Source organism: Oncorhynchus kisutch, linkage group LG27, assembly GCF_002021735.2.
Source record: "Oncorhynchus kisutch isolate 150728-3 linkage group LG27, Okis_V2, whole genome shotgun sequence".
Classification (NCBI taxonomy): domain Eukaryota; kingdom Metazoa; phylum Chordata; class Actinopteri; order Salmoniformes; family Salmonidae; genus Oncorhynchus; species Oncorhynchus kisutch.
Genome location: NC_034200.2, coordinates 30,033,187 through 30,055,829, shown reverse-complemented (window position 1 = coordinate 30,055,829; position 22,643 = coordinate 30,033,187). Strand labels below are relative to the sequence as shown.

The following is a 22,643-nucleotide window of genomic DNA, read 5'->3' as shown; positions in this document are numbered from 1 at the left end:
CCACACCTGCACTTCAAAGTAGGCGTTCCCGAACGGAAATATACAAATTATGATAGAACGCCTCAATAGGATCTCGTTAGCTCGTGCTTGGCGTTGCCCTTCTCCTTGCTTGTTTTGCCCTCCTTGCTTGTTTTGCCCACTTTGACAAATGTCTTCCCATTTGAAACGATGGGCTGTGGTCTATCTTGGTTTAGTAATTAAAAAAATGTTGGTTGATACAGAGAACAATGAGTTCGTTCTAAAACGTTTTTGGTTGATACTTGTGGCATCGCTTAAATAATACGTCACTGCATCCGAGGAAGATGATTGGACAATATACTCAATCTCCCGTGATGCTCCGCGGTTAATGGTATCTGTCGCTTATTGACAACGTAGGTTATGCTACTCGAGGTCATTTTTTTCTTCTGATTGCTATCCCAACGAAGTTGATTTGCGGTGTTTCTGACTGGTTGGGAGATGGCGGCAGTTCTGCTTCAAGTTTTGGAGCGTACAGAGCTTAATAAACTCCCTAAAGCTGCTCAAAACAAATTAGAAAAGTTCCTTACTGACCAGAAGAATGAAATCGAATCCCTCAAAACGCAGCACGAGCGGTTCAAAGCGGACTGTGGTAAGTGGAGCATTGGCTACTCGGTTAGCTAGCTTTAGTTCGCTATTTATGTCAACCAATATAACTTTAGCTGCTGGTTGGTTATATTTTACGTTACTAGTTAGCTAATAATCTATGAAGCTGGCCGTATTTATTAGCTACCGCAGCAGTAACGTTATAGCCTGAGATGGTAGTAGTACAGGCCCTGTACTGTAACGTGAACGTTAGCTGGTTGAGTGCAATGATTGTTTTGCAAGTGCGTTTTAAGTGAAGTGAGTTTGCTAATTAGTTAAGCTCGCTGCCGCTACCTTCTAGGAAGGGGTGACTAAACTGATCACGTTTTATTCCATGTACGTCCTCAAATTCTGACTCTTACACGTTTCTCATTCATATTTCCAGTGTTACTCATTCTTGTCTAGAAGACTAGCGTTAGACACACCAGCTACCTACATCATATTATTGCCTCCCATGTCAATGTGTTGTACCTACATTGTATCGCTAGCCCTTGCTCATGACAATTTTCCATAACATAAGATTAATTGGACGAAGGCGTTTTCTGTACGGGGGAGTTTTGTTAATTAAGAGCCCTGACGCTCAATCTCAATCTGACCACGCATCGCTTGTGGTACGGTTTAGGAAGCATAATGACCTTTTTAATATCAGCGAGAAATAATAAAATAAAGTTAAATTGATACTCAGAGCTGGTTAGTGTTCCCACAAGCCGCCCAGTCAAGAGGCGACCACCTTTGCTAATTTGCTATATTGCATGCTTCGAACGCCTGTGTGTAAGCTAACTCGGGAGGTTTAGCTGAAGTATAGTTTCTTCGGCTGGAGGCACCCATAGCTGTATGGATCTGTGCAAGAATGCTACAGTAAGTGTATAAGGATTATTTATTGCTGATGAAGGATAAGGGCCATATGCTACGAAAGCCATATTGCAAGCGATGATTGTTGACATTTCTTAACGTGTTTGAGAGCTAGCCTATTGCCTGCCCATGTGTGACATATCCCTCATGCCTTACTACATATATAGAGCAGCAATACTTTGACGTTGAGAAGAGATTGGCAGAGAGTCAGGAGCAGATTGTGTCTCACACCCGGAATTACCAGACTCTCAAAGAGGAGAATACCAAACTCAGTAAGTAGTCTGTTGTTTTCCACACTACCAATGTTGACATTCCACCTGTCACACAGTCCAAGTCCAGAAGGTTAGATTGGAGGTTAAGTGTTATTCTCTTTCTCTGTAGTCGAAGAGCTGAACAATCTGAAAGGTGTGGATGTGGAATCGTCAGAGGAGAAGGAATCACAGCAGCCGGTGAGAATATGCGTATCTTTCTTTGTCCACATGACCGTTATGCATGCAGAAAGCTTTTTCATCAAACTTCAGGGAATGGAAGGGCATGAGCGTTAACATATATCATAACTCTATCTCAGAGCAAAGCCAAATATGAGATTGAGGCCGAAAGGCGGGAACTGGCTCGTCTGCTTGAAAAGAGAACTCAAGATGTGGAAAATCTCACCGGTAAGACGCGGACTCGGCACATGCGAGGTGTCCTCATTGTAAATGATTTGTTTGTCTTACTACCTGCTATTGTTCCATATGATAAGTGTGTTAATTTGTTTTCCGCAGAGGATGTCAAGCAGCTCAATGACAAGCTGGCGGAGACCAACACAGCCAAAATAGATCTACAGCTCAAACTGGATGAGATCCAATCTTCTGAAGTCTCCATTCAGGTGAAAAATTCCAGAGCCTCAGAGCATGCTAGCCATTTACTTTATATTAACTACATTGCCAACATAACAAGGTTGTATTTCAAGCACTTTGAGAAGCAGATTGAGATGGGGTGTCTCTACGAATGCACCTGTCTGATCATCCCTATATTGTATTGTATTGAATACAATGATTGCTTAATGATTTCACACATTGTATTTCCAGCACCGTGAGAAGCGTATGGAGCAGGAGAAGGAGCTACTGCAGAATCAGAACACGTGGCTGAACTCTGACCTGAAGACCAAGACAGAGGAGCTGCTATCAGTCTCCAGGGAAAAGGGCAAGGAGATCCTGGAGCTCAAGTGCAGCTTTGAGTGCAAGAAGGACGAGGTACTGTATCATAAGGCACACTGGTTTTATGACTTCTTGTGCAAATATATCATATATGCTTCAATTTCACCAGGCTGTTCTGTAATTGTATGATCTCGTATACAAAGCAATAGACATAGAAAAGGTCAATATAACTCTTAGCAATAATGATGTGGTGAGCATTACATTTCTTTGGTATGAATGTTGTGACCATAGAGCAGTCTATGTCCTTACACCCTGTGGCTTCCACCCTCTCTCCAGGTCACAAGACTTCAAACCCAAGTCACCAATCTGAAGAAGAGCAGTGAGAACCTGCAGAAGCGAGTGGAGGACCTGATGACAAAACTGAAAGAGGTTTGGTGTAAATTCAACTGATTATAAATGGGATTTTTGATAAGGAACTATACTGTTATCAATACATCTATGTATTGTAGGCTAAAGACCATCATAGCACCATGGAGGAGAAGTACCGCAATGAACAGAATGCCCACATCAAGCTCTCCAACTTGTACAAGGTAATAATCTGACAATGTTGGAATATGTATGAGCACTGTTTTTTTAGTATGCAGGGGTATATTTTAGCACTGTTTTGCATTATGTACAATATTTAGTGTGAACATTTAGGCATATAAGGCATTCATAGCAGTGCGGTGGTAGCTTGCTAATGGTCCGTTCTTCTATGTGGTTTCTTTAGGGGTCAGCATCAGATGCAGAGTCCAAGAACGAGGAGTTGAACAGGGCCGTGGAGGAGCTGCACAAGCTGGTGAAGGAGGCTGGTGATGGTGAGATACACAATGCGTTCACTCTATTGTTTCCAATTCCTAATGGTTGTTGTCAACCATAGACTGTATCAATCTAAATAATATCACATTTTGAAAAGACCCAAATGTTATAGGAAAAATTAACACTTTGGTTTGGCTGAAATTTAATAGAACATTTTATAAAAATGTTTATAATTTTTTTCCTAATTATGTCATGGCTCTTCCTTCCAACAGCGAGACAGAACATGGAGAAGAAGCTGGCAGACATGGAGGGGTCAAAGAGCAAACAGGAGGCTGAGCTGAAGGAGAAGTTTAAGAAGATGGAGCTGGAGAACGCCAACCTGCGTGCCTCAGATAAGAAAAGAAGTATGGGACAGTACTGTATATCTGTATTGTCTAGAATTTTCCTTTAGCTACAATCTGAATCTGTTGATCTTAGACTCAGTCCTATATTCACTTGAAATTGCTTATTTGAGATATTATCTCATACTGCATGACAAGGTGTCTAGGATTGTTAAATGATTGTTTTCAAAATAGTGTTTATTTCCTCAGGCATGCCAGTGCTCACAGAGGAAGAGTTGGACTCCATGTGTCCGACCGCAGCTGCTGTGGCCAAGATTGTCAAGCCTGGAATGAAGTTCATGGAGGTAAAATGACATGTTTTAACATTGTGATGAAGCATTGAAATTAAATGAAGTGTCCAAAAGTCTCGAAGATACAGTGCCTCCAGAAAAAAAATTCAGAAATATTCCACATTTTGTTGTTAGTCTGAATTAAAAATAGATTAAATAGATATATTTTTTATTACCCATCTACACACAATGCCCCATAATGACAGTTAAAAACATGTTTTTAGAAATTTTAGCAAATCCTATTTAAAATGAAATACAGATATCTTATTTACATAAGAATTCACATCCTTGACTCAATACTTTGTAGAAGCAAAAAAATAAGGGGTTAATGTAAAAAAGAATGCATGTTTCCAGATGTTTCTTATCTCTCTCAGATATAGGACAGACGAGAGGTCGACCGATTAATAGTTCAAGTTCAAGTTTTCATAACAATCGATGATCATCATTTTTGGACAACGATTACATTGCACTCCACGAGGAGACTGCATGGCAGGCTGACTACCTGTTATGCGAGTGCATCAAGGAGCCAAGATAAGGTGCTAGCTAGCATTAAACTTATCTTATAAAAAACTATCAATCTTAACATAATCACTAGTTAACTACACATGGTTGATATTACTAGTTTATCTAGCTTGTCCTGCGTTGCATATAATAGATTCGGTGCCTGTTAATTTATCATTGAATCACAGCCTACTTCGCCAAACGGGTGATTTAACAAGCGCATTTGTGAAAAAAGCACTGCCGTTGCACCAATGTGTACCTAACCATAAACATCGACTCCTTTCTTAAAATCAATACACATGTATATATTTTTAAACCTGCATATTTAGTTAATATTGCCTGCTAACGTGAATTTCTTTTAACTAGGGAAATTGTGTCACTTCTCTTGCGTTCTGTGCAACAGAGTCAGGGTATATGCAGCTGTTTGGGCCGCCTGGCTCGTTACGAACTGTGTGAAGACTATTTCTTCCTAACAAAGACTGTAATTAATTTGCCAGAATTGTACATAATTATGACATAGCATTGACGGTTGTGCAATGTGACAGCAATATTTAGACTTAGGGTTGCCACCCATTCGATAAAATACGGAACGGTTCCGTATTTCACTGAAAGAATAAGCGTCTTGTTTTCGAAATTATAATTTCCATATTTGACCATTATTAATGACCTAAGGCTCGTATTTCTGTGTTATTATAATTAAGTCTATGATTTGAAAGAGCAGTCTGACTGCATTCAAGTTTGACTTCAAGCCTATAAACTCCAGAGATTAGGCTGGCAATACTAAATTACCTATTAGAACATCCAATAGTCAAAGGTATATGAAATACAAATGGTATAGAGAGAGAGAGTCCTATAATGACTACAACCTAAAACGTCTTACCTGGGAATATTGAAGACTTGTGTTAAAAGGAACTACCATCTTTCATATGTTCTGAGCAAAGAACTTAAACGTTCACTTTTTTACATGGAACATATTGCACTTTTACTTTCTTCAACACGTTGTTTTTGCATTATTTAAACCAAATTGAACGTGTTTCATTTTTTATTTGAGACTAAATTGATTTGATCTATTATATTAAGTATTATATTAAGTATTTTTTTACACAAAACAATCCTGCTCTCTTAGCTGTACAACGCATTCGTGGACATCCAGGACCAGTTGCTCGTTGAGAAGCAGGAGAACCGGCGTGTGACGCGCGTGCTGGACGAGATCGTGCAGGAGGTGGAGGAGAAGGCGCCCATCCTAAAGCGCCAGCGGGAGGAGTATGAGAGCATGCAGAGGTCCATGAACAGCCTCTGTGCCAAACTGGAACAGGCCAGGACGGTGAGCGGGAGAGATGGAGGGAGTGGCAGGACTGGACGAGTGAGGATCGATATGTGGGGGAGGGGAAAGAGAAATTGGCAGAGGAAGAAGTTGGGTTGTGTTCATTAGGCACCAAACTGAAGAAAACACAGTAAAAAGGGAGGGACTACCTAGACTTATAAGAAATGCTCATTTTAGTTTTGAAATGTCTTCCATTTCATGAACAAAACCCAGATACATCACATAGAAGAGGGGAGAGAATACGACACAGAAAATTATAGGCATGTATCAGTGCTAATGTCTGAGTTGAGGCTTGGATTGACCAATTTCGATCTCTTGTAATCTTCAGGAGATCCACAGCCTGCAGAAAGAAACAGATGAGGCCAAAAAGCACTGCTCCAACCTGGAGAAGGACAACCAGCACTCTGAGAGAGAGCTGGAGGACATGTCCCAGCAGGTATACCATGGTGTAATTTAGTGTCTACCATTTCCATATTAATATAACTGTTAACTTAAAATGAACTAAACCTTGTTCCAGTTTAACAACGTTTACTAAACCATATTTCCACGATACATTGTGTTCATTGCTCTCAGGCCAGGTCCATCAACAGTGAGACTCCTGTCCAGGTGCACTAATAACAGAGTAATAGCACTGTAATAACAGAAATATAGGGGAACTTAAAATATGAAGTTAACAGTTTGGTGGCTATCAAAGTGTCTTGGTTTTCCTTGCCTTAACAAAATCAAGAGGCGCGAATAAGAATAGGAGCCACTGCCTTTAATAAGTTGCTCTCATATAGATTTTACTCCTTTTCATCGCGCCCTCTAGGTGCGCGTCCTGCTAGTGGAGCTGGAGGAGGCGCGTGGCAACCCGGTGGTCCGCGAGGAGACGATGAACCTGAGCAGCAGCTCTGAGATCATCAACCCACGCCAGGTTTCCTTCCGCAGTGTGGAGGAGCTGCAGCGGCAAAACCAGAGCATGCTGGCACGTCTCCGGGAGCTGGGGGAGAAGATGGAGAGAGAGCAGACCGAGGCCAATTCTGCACGGTAGCGAACGTTTATCAACCCCTTGACACTGTACTTCCTCACCCTTGAACATAGTATCGCAGTCATACAGTCAGATTTCATTTGCTTAGTGCTTTTTACAAATGCATTATTTCTGAAAACAAACTCTATTTCTCCTGTCTTGTGTATATGTAGTGTGACCCAGCTGGAACAGCAGCTAGAGAAGGTCCAGAAGGAGCTGGAGATTATAAAGGAGCAGAGAAACCAGCAAAAGCAGCTGGCTGACTCCAACGGCCGCCAGAGAGACATGTACCGCATCCTGCTGTCCCAGAGCACCGGCTTCAACCTCCCACCACAAGGTGAACTTCTCAGCAACCATCTCACAACCTAACCCCAACCTACGCGCTGTAAACACTCATCAATTTAAACGTAACCTCAACCACCACAGTATAACCACCCCTCAACCTAACCCTAATCACGACACAGATATATGCATTGAGCCTACCTTCACACACAGCCAAATCAATACATGGACACGGGCATGTTTATTTATTGGCCCTTGGAGCTTTAGATCAATTCATTGATCTTTGTTATGCTGACAGGATTATATATGTTCTTATTCCCAGGTCCTACACAGGAGGCAGCCCCCCAGATGTACACCCCCAGCCGGCCCTCCTTCCCCCCTCCCACCAGGTCCACCCCCATGAGGGCTTCAGCCACTGAGTCTTCCCAGACCACCCAGGCCAAGGCTGCTCTCAAACAGGTCAGATGCATAACAGGGAGAGGCAGTCAGACAACATTAAAGTTGACACTTTAATTTATTCTTTGTTGAATCAAAGGAAATTGAATAGTATCTCATCTATGTTATGAATTTGTTTACTTACCTCGCGTTGGTCAGCATGCGAAACTGGGCACAGTGTGTAGTTTGACTAGGCTACTGTTATTGCCTGGGGTTGTCCAGCATGCAAAATGACTTGTAGATCACTGTCACTGCTGTTCACATGCAGTTCGGCACTGCAAGAGAGGATTCATCAGTTGTTACAAAATATTTTGTATTTTGATGTAATAACCATCATATCGAAGTAAACTTGGAGTCACGTGATATAATTTTTACTTCCACTAGGAGTTTATAGGCAGATTAAATAAATTATCATGAACTTCATGGTGGTGATGGACAGTGGTGAGCTTGATGCAAATTTACAATAAATATTGAGAGTATTATTTGAAATCTGGTGACATATGATAATTAATGGTTGGCTGCCAATTATCAAATATAAATTATATTCCTCTTATCCATATCATCATATAACGTACCCTGTCATCTATCGGTGAACTGTTTAGAGAGCATGTGCCAAAACCAGATTGAGCAAGTTCGCGATTTATTGCCACAGTTTGCGACAAAACAATCCGTAGAGTTGAAAATGTGATGGAAACCAATTTAACTTACACTCAGTGATCAAAGGGGAACGATCGCACACTCCCACTCAGTGGCCAGTTTATTAGGTACACCACCCCGTTCACAAAAAAAAAATTTTCATTCGGCCCCTTCCAGTTGAACGACTCCTTCACCACATACAAGAATGAGAAGGCGGTGAACGACAGGATGCTGAACGAGCAGAACGAGAAGCTACAGGAGCAGCTGTCTGCGGTCCGCTCCCAGAAGGCCAAGCTCTCCACACAGCTGGAGTTCGCCTCCAAGAGGTAAGTTGTTGTTTAAGTTACACATCAGTATTGTTGTTGGATTTAGTATATGTCCAGCATTGCTTTTTCATACTTCACCTGACTTATTTTAGAAAATTCTGAGAAAATTGATTTCTGTTGCATTTTTACTTTTGGCTATTGATCATTTTCCGCTTCCCTTTTCGAATGCTCTGAACATCTGCTGAAGTAAATCAAACCATGTTTGGTCTCTGTCAGATACGAGATGCTGCAGGAGAATGTAAACGGCTACAGGCGGGAGATCGCTGCTCTGCACGATAAGAGCCAGAAGATGGCCGCCACGGCTCAGAAACATGAGCAGATCATCCACACCATGACCCAGGATCTCCGGGCAGCCAATGAGAAGCTGGCCTTGGCAGAGGTTAGGAGGTCAAGGTTGGCCCAGGCGGGGTTAGTTAAGTTGTGATGGGGTATGTATGTTTATTAATTTCTCTTCTCCCCTCTCTCTCCATTTCTCCTTTCTTTTCTTTCTTTCCCCCCACCATCAGGTGCGTGGTGAGAACATGAAGAAAGAGAGAGACATGCTGAAGTCAGCAGAGTCCAGACTGAACCAGGAGAAGGAAGCCATGATGGCTGAGCAGCGCAACCAGAACCTCCTGCTCACCAACCTCAAGTCCATCCAGGTACACACACTGCTCTTACATATGTCAACCAGTTACACACACACATTGTACCCTTACTGAGGCCTATCCTGACAGACTCCTCACAGTGGGCCTCCTGTAATTGAAAATGCCTCAAAGGACAAATCTGTGGTTTGGCTTTACCCTACTTTCATTAGCCCTGTGGGATATCACTGCAAATGCAGCTTTGCTGTAGAGTCCAGTCACACTACTCTAGTGTAGAAAAGATCTATGTTTAATGACGATCACCTCCCTGCCTTACTCTTGTCCCCTAGCTGACAATGGAGCGTACAGAGACCGAGACCAGGCAGCGTCTGAACAGCCAGATAGAGAGACTGGAGAGAGAGCTCACCCAGTTTAAGAAGAAACTGGCTGAGGAGGTGGAGCAGAGGCACATGCTGGGCCGTAACCAAGACGTTCGTATACACTCAATCTTTTTCTTACTTCACTTCCTTTCCTCTTTCTTACTGATTTGCTCTCTGACACTGGTTGTCTTTTTTTTCTGTCTCCTTTATCTCCTCTGTCACTTTTTCATTCCCTCTTTCTTCCCCCAACCCTTTCGTTCTGTCCTTCTCTCTTTAATTGCCCTTCTCGTAGGGTATAAGTTGAATACCCGTGACTATGAGAATATTAGACCTTCTGTGGCTTTTACCATAACATCACTTAAGCCTTCCGCATGCTTCGGTTCAGCTCGCAAACTCCCTTAAAAGAACAAGAAAAAAGCTGCAATGGTACTGTTTGTCCATCTTTAGACGCCGTAGCCAGTATACCCTTACTCAACATTCAGAATTAATCTAAGATGACTCAAGAAATCTGTCATTAATTATGACGTTTTTGCCAAAATTTTAGTCGAGCAATTTTACATCTAAGTAAGATGTTTGGTGCGAAAAGTGAAGAAATTTGAATTAAATTATTAGATTTTCATTGAATGACAACAAGTACTTCAGTGAAGAATCCCTACTGTTGACCAATCACTGACGAAGGGGCGTAGACTTCGGCTTGCCTTCAGACATTTGTGTGTGTGTGTGTGTTTGTGTGTGTGCACGAACAGCCCAAAAAAACCTTGTTGAAGACCAAAACAAAGAAAAAAACGTCACAATGTTGTCATATATGCACAAACTTTTTTGGCTGGGAGCATGCGGACACTTTTAGGCCCCCTTTCCTTCCTCCACCAGTTTTATTTAAATATACTCCCTCAGGCTCAACTGCTGGAGGCCAAGAAGCAGCTAGAGGCCCAGTGTGCCCTGCACCAGAAGACCAAGGAGCTGTTGAAGAATGCTGAGCAGCAGGCTAACCTTCTGAAACAACAGCTCAGCCATGCTGAAAGCCAGAACCAGGGTTCAGGTCTGGGCCAGGGTCAGAGCCTGGGCCAGACTAACCCCCGGGCACCCATCAGAGCACCGTTAAGAGGTAGGCTTGTGTCCAAAGGGGCAAATACAGATGTCCTCTGGGAATTTGACAGGAGACATTGCCATGTATTGTGTAAAAGCATTGGAATTGGTGACATTGGACCAGAACTGTTGGCATTTTCAGTCACTCTCTGTCTGTGTTTGTTTGTAGCTCCATCTCAGACCCAGTCCCAGGAGGCCCAGGCCAAGCTCCAGTCAGAACTAGAGGAGGTGCGCGGGCGTCTGCAGCAGGCCGAGAAGCAGATCAGCGATCTGCAGGAGCGCCTGCAGAACGCGAGCACTAACGTGGAGCAGTACCGCACCGTGGTGCTCAGCCTGGAGGAGTCCCTCAGCAAAGAGAAACAGGTTATGTGTTGAGAATTAGCACAAGAAAAGCATACGAGTACTTATTATCCTACAATGACCCTTTCCCTTTGACTTATCAATCTTCCATCCTTGTAGTAATCGGCACTACCAGTGGAGTTCAAACTCACTTTGAACACCAATTTGATGTAACTTCTTTGATTCCTAACTTCCTCTCTCTCTACCTCTCAGGCTCGTTCTCCTGTGGAGACTCGTCTAAAGGAGGCCCAGGAGTTCCAGCGTGGGCTGGAGAAGAAGCTGGTGGAGGCTGAGAAGGAGAAACAGGAGCTCCGTGAGGAGAAGAGGAAGGCCATGGATATTGTGGAGAAACAGGTAAGATGGCAACTGTACCAAATACTTTCTCAAAACATCAGAAGCCACAGCTGTTACTAAATGTTGCAATTTATTGACCCCTCTTAATGTTGGATGTCTGGAGCTGACATGTTAGTCGGGGGCCCAACAAGGCTCTCCTCCGCTCATGCCCACTCCTTTTTCCCCAGGTGAATGAGCTGAAGAGGACCATGAAAAACTTGCAGTCAGAGCTGCAGGAGGCGGAGGAGAGGAAGGCTGCAGCCATCACCCAGGAACAGAAGGCCATGCAGGACAGCCTGCAGCAGGTAGACTTCCAGCTATGTCAGGCTACATGTTCTCAGTCGATAATTAAGGGCTGCCCTGGATGTTGCTTGCTTCAGATCCTTTGTGCTTCACCTCTAGTTATAAATTAGGTCAAACGCTAGAAAGACTGTTGGTATGACAGTGTCTAGGCATGGGTTTGTCAAACTTGACTCTCTCTCTCCTTGCACAGGGCAAGCTGGCAGCGGAGGCCCAGAACAAGTATGAGCGGGAGCTGATGCTGCATGCGGCTGATGTGGAGGCGCTACAGGCGGTCAAGAAACAAGGCCTGCAGGGGAACCAGAGCAGGAAGCAGCTGGAGGACAAGGCCAAACAGACCACCACCCAGCTACAGGAGGCTCGCACCAACTGGAACCAGCTGGAGAAGAAACTCAAGGTTGGTGGTTGGTCAGGAGGTGGGGGGGAGATGTGCCGTGAACGTTGTTGAAAGAGTAATGCGGATCTTTTTGACAGACAATGTGGTAAAGAACTATTAGATTTGGCCAGGATGTTACAGGTTACCGTTCCATCAGTTGCTTACTGGTGATGAGCTGGAAACATTGTTCTTCACACCCTGGCTTCCCTCTTCCCCCAGGAGGACCTGTCCAAGCAGCAGAAGCGGGCAGACGAGCTGCAGAAGCAGAATGGCCTGCTGCACCAGCAGATGGAGAGCCTGGGAGCCAAAATGGCCGCCACAGTACAGCAGCAGCAACAGGCTAGTAGGGAGAGCAGCCTCAACCTGTCCTTCAGCGAAGAGGGCAAGTCCCAGGAACAGATCCTGGAGATCCTCAGGTAATAGATAGGGATGTGGCTTTGCTTACTGTGCCAATTCCTTTATAGATACTTGATACCTGTATTGCTGACCTGTGTTAAACATGGATCATTTACATCTGAATCTGCGGTCACCTGAATTTCCTGATTGTAAAACTGAAAGATCACACGAAACATTTTTACACTACAAAATGGTTTCCCAGACCAGATTGAGCTAGTTCTAGACAAAAAATAGCACCATTCTACCTTAAAAATGGGCTTAATCTGTGTCTGGAAACCGAGCCTATACTAGAGCTGTTCCTAACCAGTACTTTAGCGAGCAAGCAGTTTGTTAAGCCTGCTCTGACCTTTCCCTCCTGCAGGTTTGTGCGTCGTGAGAAGGAGATTGCAGAGACACAGTTTGAGGTGGCCGAGGTTGAGACACTGCGCTACAAACAACAGGTTGAACACCAGGACCGAGAGCTGAAGGAACTACAAGAGAGCCTCAACGCTGAGAGAGAGAAACTACAGGTAGAATTAGAAAGTTCTTAACCTTTCAGAGCATCCTTTCCTCTGTTACAGCCTGCTAAGGGTTCATATTTTAATTTCAACCGACTCTGCTGTCTGTCCCCCAGCTGACAGCGAAGACCATGGCCCAGCACGATGAGAGAATGAAGAGGATGGAGAACCTAAACGTGCTGGTGGAGACCAACAAGATGCTGAAGGAGGAGAGGGAGCGACTGGAACAGGAGCTGCACCAGACCCAGGCTAAAGTAAGGACAACTATACACTCTATTGAGTGATGTGGAAAACACGGACAGAGTCACAGAATCCAGACATTTAAATGGAATTCAACAATATTATAACATGAATTGGACTTATTAGGAAATCAACTAAATGTTTTGAATTGATAAACATGCCTATAATTTGCAGCTTTCTGAAACATGAATGGACATGTTTGTGTGCGGTGCGTTTGGTACACATTTTGTGTAGCCGTTAATGATACCTGTAAATTCGTAGATGGAAAAGCATTCCTTAACCTCAATGAAATGTTAACTACAAAAGTAGCCTATGCCTACCTGGCAGAATATCTGATTATTTACATCAATCCAGTGGCCATTTTGTTTTGTTAACTCTGCAATCACATGAGTGCTACAGAAACACTGCATACCATACAATGGTCTCTGTGGGTGATTTGGAGAACAAAAACCAGCAGACGAAAACAAACCTAGAACAACAAACGGAATAAAGCAAAACGCATGAATGGATTTTATTGGGCCCTGTGAGTGTTAAAAGCATCACTAATAATTGGTACTAGCTACATGATTTCTTTCTAAAGATGTTTGTCAGCTGCAGTAATACTCCCAAATGTTTAGTAGGCATCCTAATGTTGATTTCTGAGCCAGTCTGTTGCCTTTTGGACACACATCACCTGTATGATGAGACTGAATTACATTTTTTATAGTTCTGTAGAACTCCGTTGCTTTGATGCTATACACGAAGAACCCTTGTCTCTATACATATACTGACAGAGTGCTCTTTTTCTCATGTGAATTGAGCGTTTACCATTACCTCCTTTTTTCTTCCAGGTGCGTAAGCTGGAGGCAGACATCACTCCCCTGCAGGACTCTAACTCTGAGCTGAGTGAGAAGAATGGCATGCTGCAGGCTGAGAAGAAACTGTTGGAAGAGGACAGCAAACGCTGGAAGGCCCGCACACAGGTCAGAGTTCAACTTCAATGTTTGTGTGAGGGAGATGATGTACAATATGTGTGCGTGCTGTTTGTTCATAAATTCACTTTGGCTATCTACTCTGATTTCAGCGCACTCTCATCTGAGTGTACAAGAGCGCAGAATAACTGATGCATTTTCGAACACACAACACCCGTTGAATATGGCCGGTGTCATTAAACGTCTGCAAATAAGTGTAATTCAATTATTGCAAGCAGGACAGTTGCAGTCACCAACACCAATAACATGAAAACAGTCTAACCAGCTCTGCTAGGGAGAGTAAAATGGTCAGTGAGCTGTTCTCTCATTTTTTTCTTGAAGTAGCTAGCCAACGTTAGCCAGTTAGCTTGGGTGCTTGACTCTCATTGTGAGGTCAGATCAGCCAGTGTGCGCTCTGAATGCTCAGAGAATTTACGAATGGACAATCTGACAACGCTCTGAATTTGCAAACGCCCAGAGCACACTGGCATTCCAGAGTGAATTTGTGTGTGTGTGTGTGTCCCTCAGCAACTGGTGAGCCAGCAGAAGGACACAGACCAGGAGGAGAACAAGAAGCTGCATTCTGAGAGAGAGGCCCACCTCAAACGCATCCAGCAGCTCTCTGAGGAGACTGGGAGACTGAAGGCTGAGGTGGCCAGGTCAGTATGCACTCACTCGAAATAGACTCATCACAATTTACGTACAATTCTTTATATTTGTTGATATAAAAAACAAGGCAATAACCTACACTTATCAAAATTAATATAACTACCAATTTGCTATCCTATATTTATCTTGTCTTACTACTACTACTACTACTACACAATACACCTGTCATGTTGTGACATGTAATTTGCCGCTCACTCTGATTCTATGCATCGTTGTAGAATTATAAAACACACGTGCACACCAGGGTTGGGGACAATTCATTGTTTCCAATTCAGAAACTGAATCCAAATGTAATAGTACAGTAGGCTCAATTATAAACTGTCCCAAGATTATTGTCCAAAATAATTTTGATTAGGTTATTTTCTAATCTGCATTCCTCTACACTTGACTCTGTACATACATACCCCTGTCCTCCATTAGGACCCATGCGTCGGTTATCACAGCCCAGAGCCAGGCGCAGAACCTGAAGGAGAATCTGGGCAAGGTGACCACCGAGAGGGATGCGAAGCACCTGGACATCCAGGAGAAGAGCAAGACCATCACGCAGGTCAAGAAAATCGGACGACGCTACAAGACGCAGTATGAGGAGCTCAAAGTGCAGCATGACAAGGTGTGTGTGTTGCTGATCATGCATGTTTAAACTGTACCTGCACATGTTTGCACCCACAGCTACAATGACCGGGGCCAGTCAGAACTTTACTGACTGTTAATTCTGTTCCGTTCCAACACTCTGCTCCTGTCCCCTTTGGTAGCTGGTGGCGGAGGCAGCAGCCAAGCCAGCCCAGGAGGAGGTGCTGCAGGCTGTGCAACAGGCCCAGCAGCAGGCTCAACAGGCCCAGCAGGCCTCTGCCCAAGAGATCCAGAGCCTGAAGGACTCCCTCAGCCAGGCTGAGACTAAGGTCAAAGACCTGGAGGGACAACTGAAAAACGTACAGGAGGTAGGTATACTGTATGTGTATGGAGCCAGTGTTGTAGATGCTGAGCTTAACTGCTTTTCTAAAAATCTACTTTTGTGCAGATGGGTGTTGGCACCTTGTCAATATCATAAACCATGTTTCCATCCAACCATTTAATGCGGTTGAATTACCTGACGCATTAAAAAAAGTCCTGACAGGAAATGTCGGTGTAATTTCATAAATGTCGAAAGACAATTTGTTCGGTCGACATGGTGGGATTGTTTTGTCTGTATAAAGAATTATGCGCAAAATGGCAGTGGAAATGCCTTCAGGTGCAAATATTAACATGACCATCATATCGAAGTAAACTTGGCGCAAATGATATTGGCCAACCACCACAATGTGCCACAATGTGCCACCTTTCTTGTCTACCCATGATCCTGTTCCCTTGTTCTGGAAGACCAATCTATTCCCTCTCCTGTACTTCCTTCACCATACAGCTTTACAAGACACCTCAAACCGTTGACCCCCAAACCCCTCTAATGATAGCAGGAGACACATTTCCATCTCGTATGGATTAATAAAGTATTGTTCTCCATTACCCTGTCAGACGGTGAATGAGCGCAACACAGAGATGGGGCGGCTGAAACAGGAGCTGATCCGGCTCCAGGAACAGTCTACCCAGGCCCAGGGGACACAGAGTGAAGTGACCCGGCTGAAACAGGAGCTGACCCGGCTCCAGGAACAGTCTGCCCAGGGGACCCAGGGTGAAGTGACCCGGCTGAAACAGGAGCTGACCCGGCTCCAGGAACAGTCTACCCAGGCCCAGGGGACACAAAGTGAAGTGACCCAACTGAAACAGGAGCTGAGCCGGCTCCAGGAACAGTCTACCCAGGCCCAGGGGACCCAAGGTGAAGTGACCCGGCTGAAACAGGAACTGACCCGGCTCCAGGAACAGTCTACCCAGGCCCAGGGGACCCAGGGTGAAGTGACCCGGCTGAAACAGGAGCTCACCCGGCTCCAGGAACAGTTTACCCAGGCCCAGGGGAATCAGGGTGAAGTGACCCGGCTGAAACAGGAGCTGCAGGAGAAGACTGCTCAGGAGGAGTCGCTACGGCAACAGATGGCCGACAAGGAGGAGAAGACCAAGAAGGTCTTCATGGGCGCCAAGCAGAAGATCAACCAACTCAACAGTAAGTTACATAGCTAGCTGTTTATGTTTTGTTTATGCACATTATCTAGTTTGTTGCCCCGATTTTAAAGAAATGATTTAAGTGATCTGAGAACTATCTGGGGTTTGTACTCATCACGGATTCCAAATGAAGTATTCTGTGTGTGTCCCAGTTGCGAAGGAGCATCTGGCCAAGGAAGTGGAGGAGCTGAAGCAGCAACGGGAGGAGCAGGAGGTGCGTCTGAGTGCTCTCAAGTCCCAGTATGAGGGCCGTCTGCACCGACAGGACCGAGAGATCAGGGAGCTCCGAGACCACCGTGACGAACAACCTCAGAGAGACGAGTCCCAGGACCAGGGGAAAAATAAGGTACAGGCACTGCACACAAACATCTGCATGCACCCATACGTACTGTACACTTGATTTGGGATAAATGACATTTTAAATTCAGTCAATCCAGGAGATGAATTGAAATTGGATGGACACTTTCTTCTTCCAGACCCAGGAGCAGCAGCAGAGAGCTCCAGATCAGAGGCAGATCAACCAGAGGACTTCCCAAGCTGCAGACAGGGGAAGGTAGAAATATGTCTGAATCATGCACACTGAAAATAAATACTGGTTTAGAATCTAAAGTAACTGATGCATCCCCCAACTCTTAACACCACGTCTGTGTCTTGTCTCCCATTTCTTACCAAACAGTGGTTCTTCCGGCTCTTCAGAGCAGCCCCCCACTGCCAACATCAAACCCACCACGGTGTCGGGCGGTGCCCCCAGTAAACCTTCCCCCATCCCCGGGAACAAGTCCACCCCCAGGGCCAGTATCCGACCCATGGTGCCCATAACCATGCCCACCCCCACGGCCACTGTCATGCCCCATACACAGTCTGAAAGCCAGGAAGGTGAGAGAAGTGGCTCTGTATTATAGGATTGGCATTAGATGGTCCACTGTCCCCCAGGGCAGCTGTGGATGGGCGACTTTTGACCTTACCTTGTTATCCCCTGTGTGTGTGTGTGTGTTAACCCCCACAGTGCTGCAGTCCTCTGAGAGTGGAACCCCCGTGGAACACGTGTCTGTGTTCGGCAGCACCAGCGGCTCGGTCCGCTCCACCAGCCCTAGCGTCCAGAACATCACGCACTCTCAGTTTCAGCCAATCAGCAGCCAGGCCACCGCCTTCGTCCAGCCAACCCAGCAACAGCAGGCCCCGCCCACCGCTGAGCTGGCCAGTCAGGAGACAGAGGCAGGCCCTAGTGGTCAAGTGGAGAGGCCCTCCACTTCTACGGCCGTATTTGGCTCAGCTATTGCTACAGGGGGCTCTGCTGGGCCAAAGCGTGCCCGCGAGGTGGAGCTGGAGGCTCGGGCAGAGAGCGCCGACATAGCCCTGGAGAACCCAGACGAACCACCCATCCCCAAGAAGCTCCGTATCATCCAGAGAGTTGGACTGGAGGAGGAGAATGAAGAGGGCACTGATGGAGAGGCTGAGGGGTCAGGGGAGAACCAGGAGACTCCAGATGGCAGCCAGGTAAACCTTAAGACATAGGAGTGTGTGCACACAAATTCATACGCATGTGTATCAGGCCCTGTATGTGTACAGGTGCATGCATTCATCATCACATGAGTGTTGTTGCAAAACCCTATCTAACTGTGGTGTGGTAGGAACTACCAGACGTGTCCTTTCCTGTACTGGGAGAGGTGGAGGAAGAGGATGACGGGGTGTCCCAGTCTGTCCCCTCAGACCACCAGGTGACCCCCCAACCCTCTGACACCCAGGACTCCAGCGAAGAGCGCCAGCCTGACGTCATCATCATCGACACAGACAGCTCCAGTCGAGAAGAAGAGGAGGAAGAGGCAGAGCAGGTGAGGGTTTCAGTATATGTTGACGTTAAAATATATTCAGTGTTTTATGAATGTTTGCAGAATCTGATCTGTTGAGCTCTATTTAGGTGTTTAATTCGAAGTAAGGTGTGCATTTCACGCTAGATTATTTTCTCTCTGTAAAAGCACTTTGTGACAATTGCTAATGGATACAATCTTTAAATACATTTGATTATTCAAGAGATGTTTGTATTTTCCCAGTATGAGGAAGAGGTGGAGGAAGAGAAGGATGATGATGATGACGAGGACCAGGGGATGGGAAGAGAGGAGAGCAATGAGGGGAGCGGAGACGCCAATGAGCCATTTGAAGGAGACGAGACGGGCCCTGAGACCTCGGAGCCTGCCTCGGAGAACGAGGAGAGCATGGGAGCTATAGACTCCACCTCCCAGAAACAGGCTGACTCACAAAGCGGTGAGAGACACTGTTTTTGTATGACATTTGTATTAGGAAGTCCCCCAATTTGCATTTGAAACACTGATGACTGAGGGAGTTTTGTCTGACAATTGAGAGACTTCCAAATATGGATGTCGTGTTTTGAAAGTAAAGTTAATGCAGTAAATATCATTAAGTAGAAGTGAATAGAAACTTCAGGTAGATGTGACTTAGTGACTGACGTATCAGAGTCTGAGACATTAACCCCTTCCCCTGCTTCCAGGTGAGGGGAGCAGCAGTACCACCGAATCCTTCCCCATGGCCATGTCCGACCCCCCCAAAGAACTACTACAGCCTACCGCTAGTACTACCAGCACTTTCTCCTTCTCTACCTCCCCCTTCTCCCCCTCCTCCAGCCTACGCCTGCCCCAGTCTGTCCCCCGCCGACCCCCACACCCCCTGCCCCCACGCCTCTACATCCAGCCCCCCGGCCCTGAGCTGGGCCTGGGACCTCCACCCACACAGGTAAGGTTTTGATCCAGACGTAAATACAGATATTCAGATGTAACCTGTACTAACATGCTCCTGGGTTCAATTATACAATATTCACTATGTACTGAGTCAGCTGTGCAAAAATATTTTGTCTAGTTCAGTGTCCTTGTGGTTGTTTGTCCCACAGAGGCTGTCTGCGCCAATCCGCCGGCAGTCTGTAGGCAGAGGACCCCAGCTCACGCCTGGGATAGGCAACATGGTAAGGCAGGAAGGAATGGTGCCTGGCTATATTTTGAGGCTTGGTTTCCCAGACACAGATTAGTGTTACCAAGCTTATTCCTGGACTAAAGGCTTCTTGGTCTAGGCATAATTTGGGTCCAGGAGTATTTCAATGACCATGTAACCTAACCAAGTCATGTCTTGCACAGTTTGCTAGTCCTTTCTCACCATCTCTGTTCTCCATCCCTCAGCAACACTTCTTTGATGACGATGACAGGATGGTCCCCAGTACGCCCACGCTGGTGGTGCCCCACCGGACTGATGGCTTTGCTGAGGCCATCCAGTAAGTCTCTCTCTCTCTCTCACACACACACACACACACACACACACACTTACTTGTATGGACCCTTAAATGAATGTTGTGATTTGGTATTTATTGACTGGACCCAGTCTCTTGGCCATTGGTTTTTCATTGATATTATTATCGGTGTCTGTTTCAGTTCTCCACAGGTAGCAGGAGTTCCCAGGTTCAGGTTTGGTCCTCCTGAAGACATGCCTCAGGCCAGCTCGTCCCACTCTGACCTCGGACAGCTCGCCTCACAAGGAGGTACAACACATACCAAGTAGCACTGAGTGAATATGCTGCTCTGTACTGTCTTTTTCCTCTATAGAAACAATATATCTGTCATGAAATTTATATGTCATTGTAATGAGTGTCCGCTTCAACTCCCTGACCTCTGTGGTTGTCTCTGTAGGTCTGGGGATGTACGAGAGTCCACTGTTCCTGGCCGCTCACGACGAGGAGTCTGGAGGGAGGAGTGTTCCCACCACGCCCCTGCAGGTTGCTGCCCCAGTGACGCTCTTCAATGAATCCCACCCCTCTGATGCCCAGGACATGGCATCCCAGTCTGTTCCCATGGTGACGACATCCACAAGCCACCACGGGCTGGCAGTCCCCGGCGGAGAGGCCATCCCAGGAGATGACGGTGACGAGGTGTTCATGGAGGCAGATAGTGAAGGGTGAGAACAGGGGTTGTTGTGGTGTGGGGATGGGGGGGGGTGTGTGTGTGTGTGTTGCTCATACACACTTTTCAATCCTATTAGTAGGAGTGGTGAAGCGTCCATGGATAGCCAGGCTGAGATGGACTCTGCCCAGCCGTCAGACGATGCCAGTCTGCCCTCCACAAGCCAGGAGCCCACCTCCAGCTCTGCCGGTCAGTACAGCTTTCCCTCTCTCACGTCTCTCTTGCTTGTTCTCTCACGTCTCTCTTGCTTGTTCTCTCACACCTCAACCTTCTCTCACACCTCAACCTTCTCTCATCCCTGCTTACAACCTCTTTGTCTCTAATTCTTTTGCTCCCTCTCTCTTCAGACACCAGCAGTAGTGTGCAGCCCAAGCCCTCCGGCCGCCCCTTGGCCCAGCACACTCTGCCCATGAGAACAGCCAACAGGGGCAGGGCGCTCATCCGCAGAGGAGGTGAGCTTTCATCTACATTGAATTTAAGTCTTGAAGGCCACTTTTAACCCAGAACAACATGTTATAAGTCCATTCAACTAAAGCAGTAGCTTTGCTACCATACTGTTGCCTAATAGAGTAGAGACGCAGCACACAACAAAGTAGATGATGATTTTTTGTTTTTGTTTGATAAGCAAGTGAAAGTAGGTGACATAAAGCACACATTGTAGACTTTTGTTTGGCATGTTGGAGTACATGTGCTGCAAGTCTAGTTGGAGCAGGGTTGCTGTCATGCGAGATACTTAAGCCCCCCCAGCAGGTATGGTTTTATGTTTGAACTTAGCACTGACAGTTTAGAGGTAATTATTTCAACGCACATCAAAACAATTTTCAAAGAAGCTATAGTGACCCAATCTAAAGCAGCACAACAGAGTTACATGTGTCATGAAGTGGCCATTTTGAATGATGGGTAAAATGGAACTTGACTATTTTCACCTCCTCCATTCAAGGTATGGGCTTCCTTCGAGCAGGAAGAGGCCCCTTCGGTAGAGGTAACCTACCCCGCTAATGATGCCATCATGCACTGCTCCATCCCCTGCCCTTCATCCCAACTATCAATCATAGTGTCTTGGTCTACTTAAAAAATCCAACTAATTTGTGATTGACTTTTCTTCCCTAACTTTGTGTCAGTGGATACCATGTGCTTTAAAAGCGTACATTTTTGTTGTTTTGTATTTGTTTCAAGAAGAGCGATTGTTCCATTGCATTTGTTTTTGCTAATAAACTTTGAGGAAAATAAAATGTTTGTCGTAGTCGTGCGTTGTCGGTGGGCCATCCATAGGGTGGCTCTAGGCACACTTGAGCCAGTTGATGGAGTTCTGGCGGGGATCGGGGTTGTCTGGTTTGGCCAGAGCAGGCAGGTCACCAGATATCTTGATGTTGAAGTAGAGCGCTGAAATGGATTAGAGTTCATGTTACTATATAGATTATAAATAACTACCTTTCCAACAGAATAACAGGGCAGGGCTGCCATTTTGACTTTTTAGTATTAGTTTTTATCCCAAGTGACCGGTCATTTACACATTGCGTATTCTGTTTCTCTCCCAAGTCAAAACGTGTTTGATACCATTCCGTTCCATCCATTACTGTGAGCCCGTCCTCTCCAATTAATTTGCCAACTACCGCTTGTGGTTCAAAGGCACTTAAATCTCTTATCTTGCCCATTTACCGTCTGAATAGGACATACAAACAATGTCTCAAGGCTTACACATTTCTCTTTAACCTGTCTCCTCCCCTTCATAAACACTGAAGTGTGTTTAACAAGTGACCTCAAGGGATCATAGCTTTTCAACCTGGGCAGTCGGTCATGGAAAGAGCAGGTGTTCTTAATGTTTTGCAAACCGTATGTCAAACGCAGCATCCGCGTAAGAATGATACATTTCTTAAATGTGTATGTGTACATTACGT

The 22,643-nt window shown here is 45.5% G+C and overlaps 1 protein-coding gene across 2 annotated transcripts; it reads left to right on the top strand.

Moving 5' to 3' along the window:
- The first annotated feature begins 354 nt into the window (after positions 1–354).
- tpra (translocated promoter region a, nuclear basket protein) lies at positions 355–21,977 on the top strand. Of its 2 annotated transcripts, none has more exons than XM_031806595.1 (47): positions 355–607; positions 1,620–1,724; positions 1,834–1,901; positions 2,021–2,108; positions 2,217–2,320; positions 2,523–2,687; positions 2,928–3,020; positions 3,101–3,181; positions 3,361–3,448; positions 3,662–3,793; positions 3,980–4,074; positions 5,687–5,884; positions 6,213–6,320; positions 6,693–6,910; positions 7,064–7,227; positions 7,495–7,631; positions 8,421–8,569; positions 8,786–8,948; positions 9,076–9,210; positions 9,483–9,623; positions 10,407–10,617; positions 10,768–10,961; positions 11,151–11,291; positions 11,459–11,575; positions 11,764–11,967; positions 12,166–12,362; positions 12,704–12,851; positions 12,956–13,093; positions 13,910–14,041; positions 14,558–14,688; positions 15,119–15,308; positions 15,451–15,636; positions 16,205–16,787; positions 16,939–17,132; positions 17,263–17,339; positions 17,463–17,662; positions 17,793–18,283; positions 18,418–18,618; positions 18,838–19,048; positions 19,293–19,534; positions 19,689–19,760; positions 19,972–20,063; positions 20,221–20,327; positions 20,476–20,740; positions 20,828–20,934; positions 21,093–21,197; positions 21,686–21,977. In XM_031806595.1, the coding sequence occupies exons 1-47, from the start codon at positions 457–459 to the stop codon at positions 21,742–21,744; spliced, it is 7,578 nt and encodes a 2,525-aa protein (XP_031662455.1). In that variant the 5' UTR covers positions 355–456; the 3' UTR covers positions 21,745–21,977. The 2 variants fall into 2 exon arrangements, with proteins under 2 accessions (XP_031662455.1, XP_031662454.1); XM_031806594.1 differs by having other exon boundaries at positions 20,825–20,934.
- Positions 21,978–22,643: the final 666 nt, after the last annotated feature.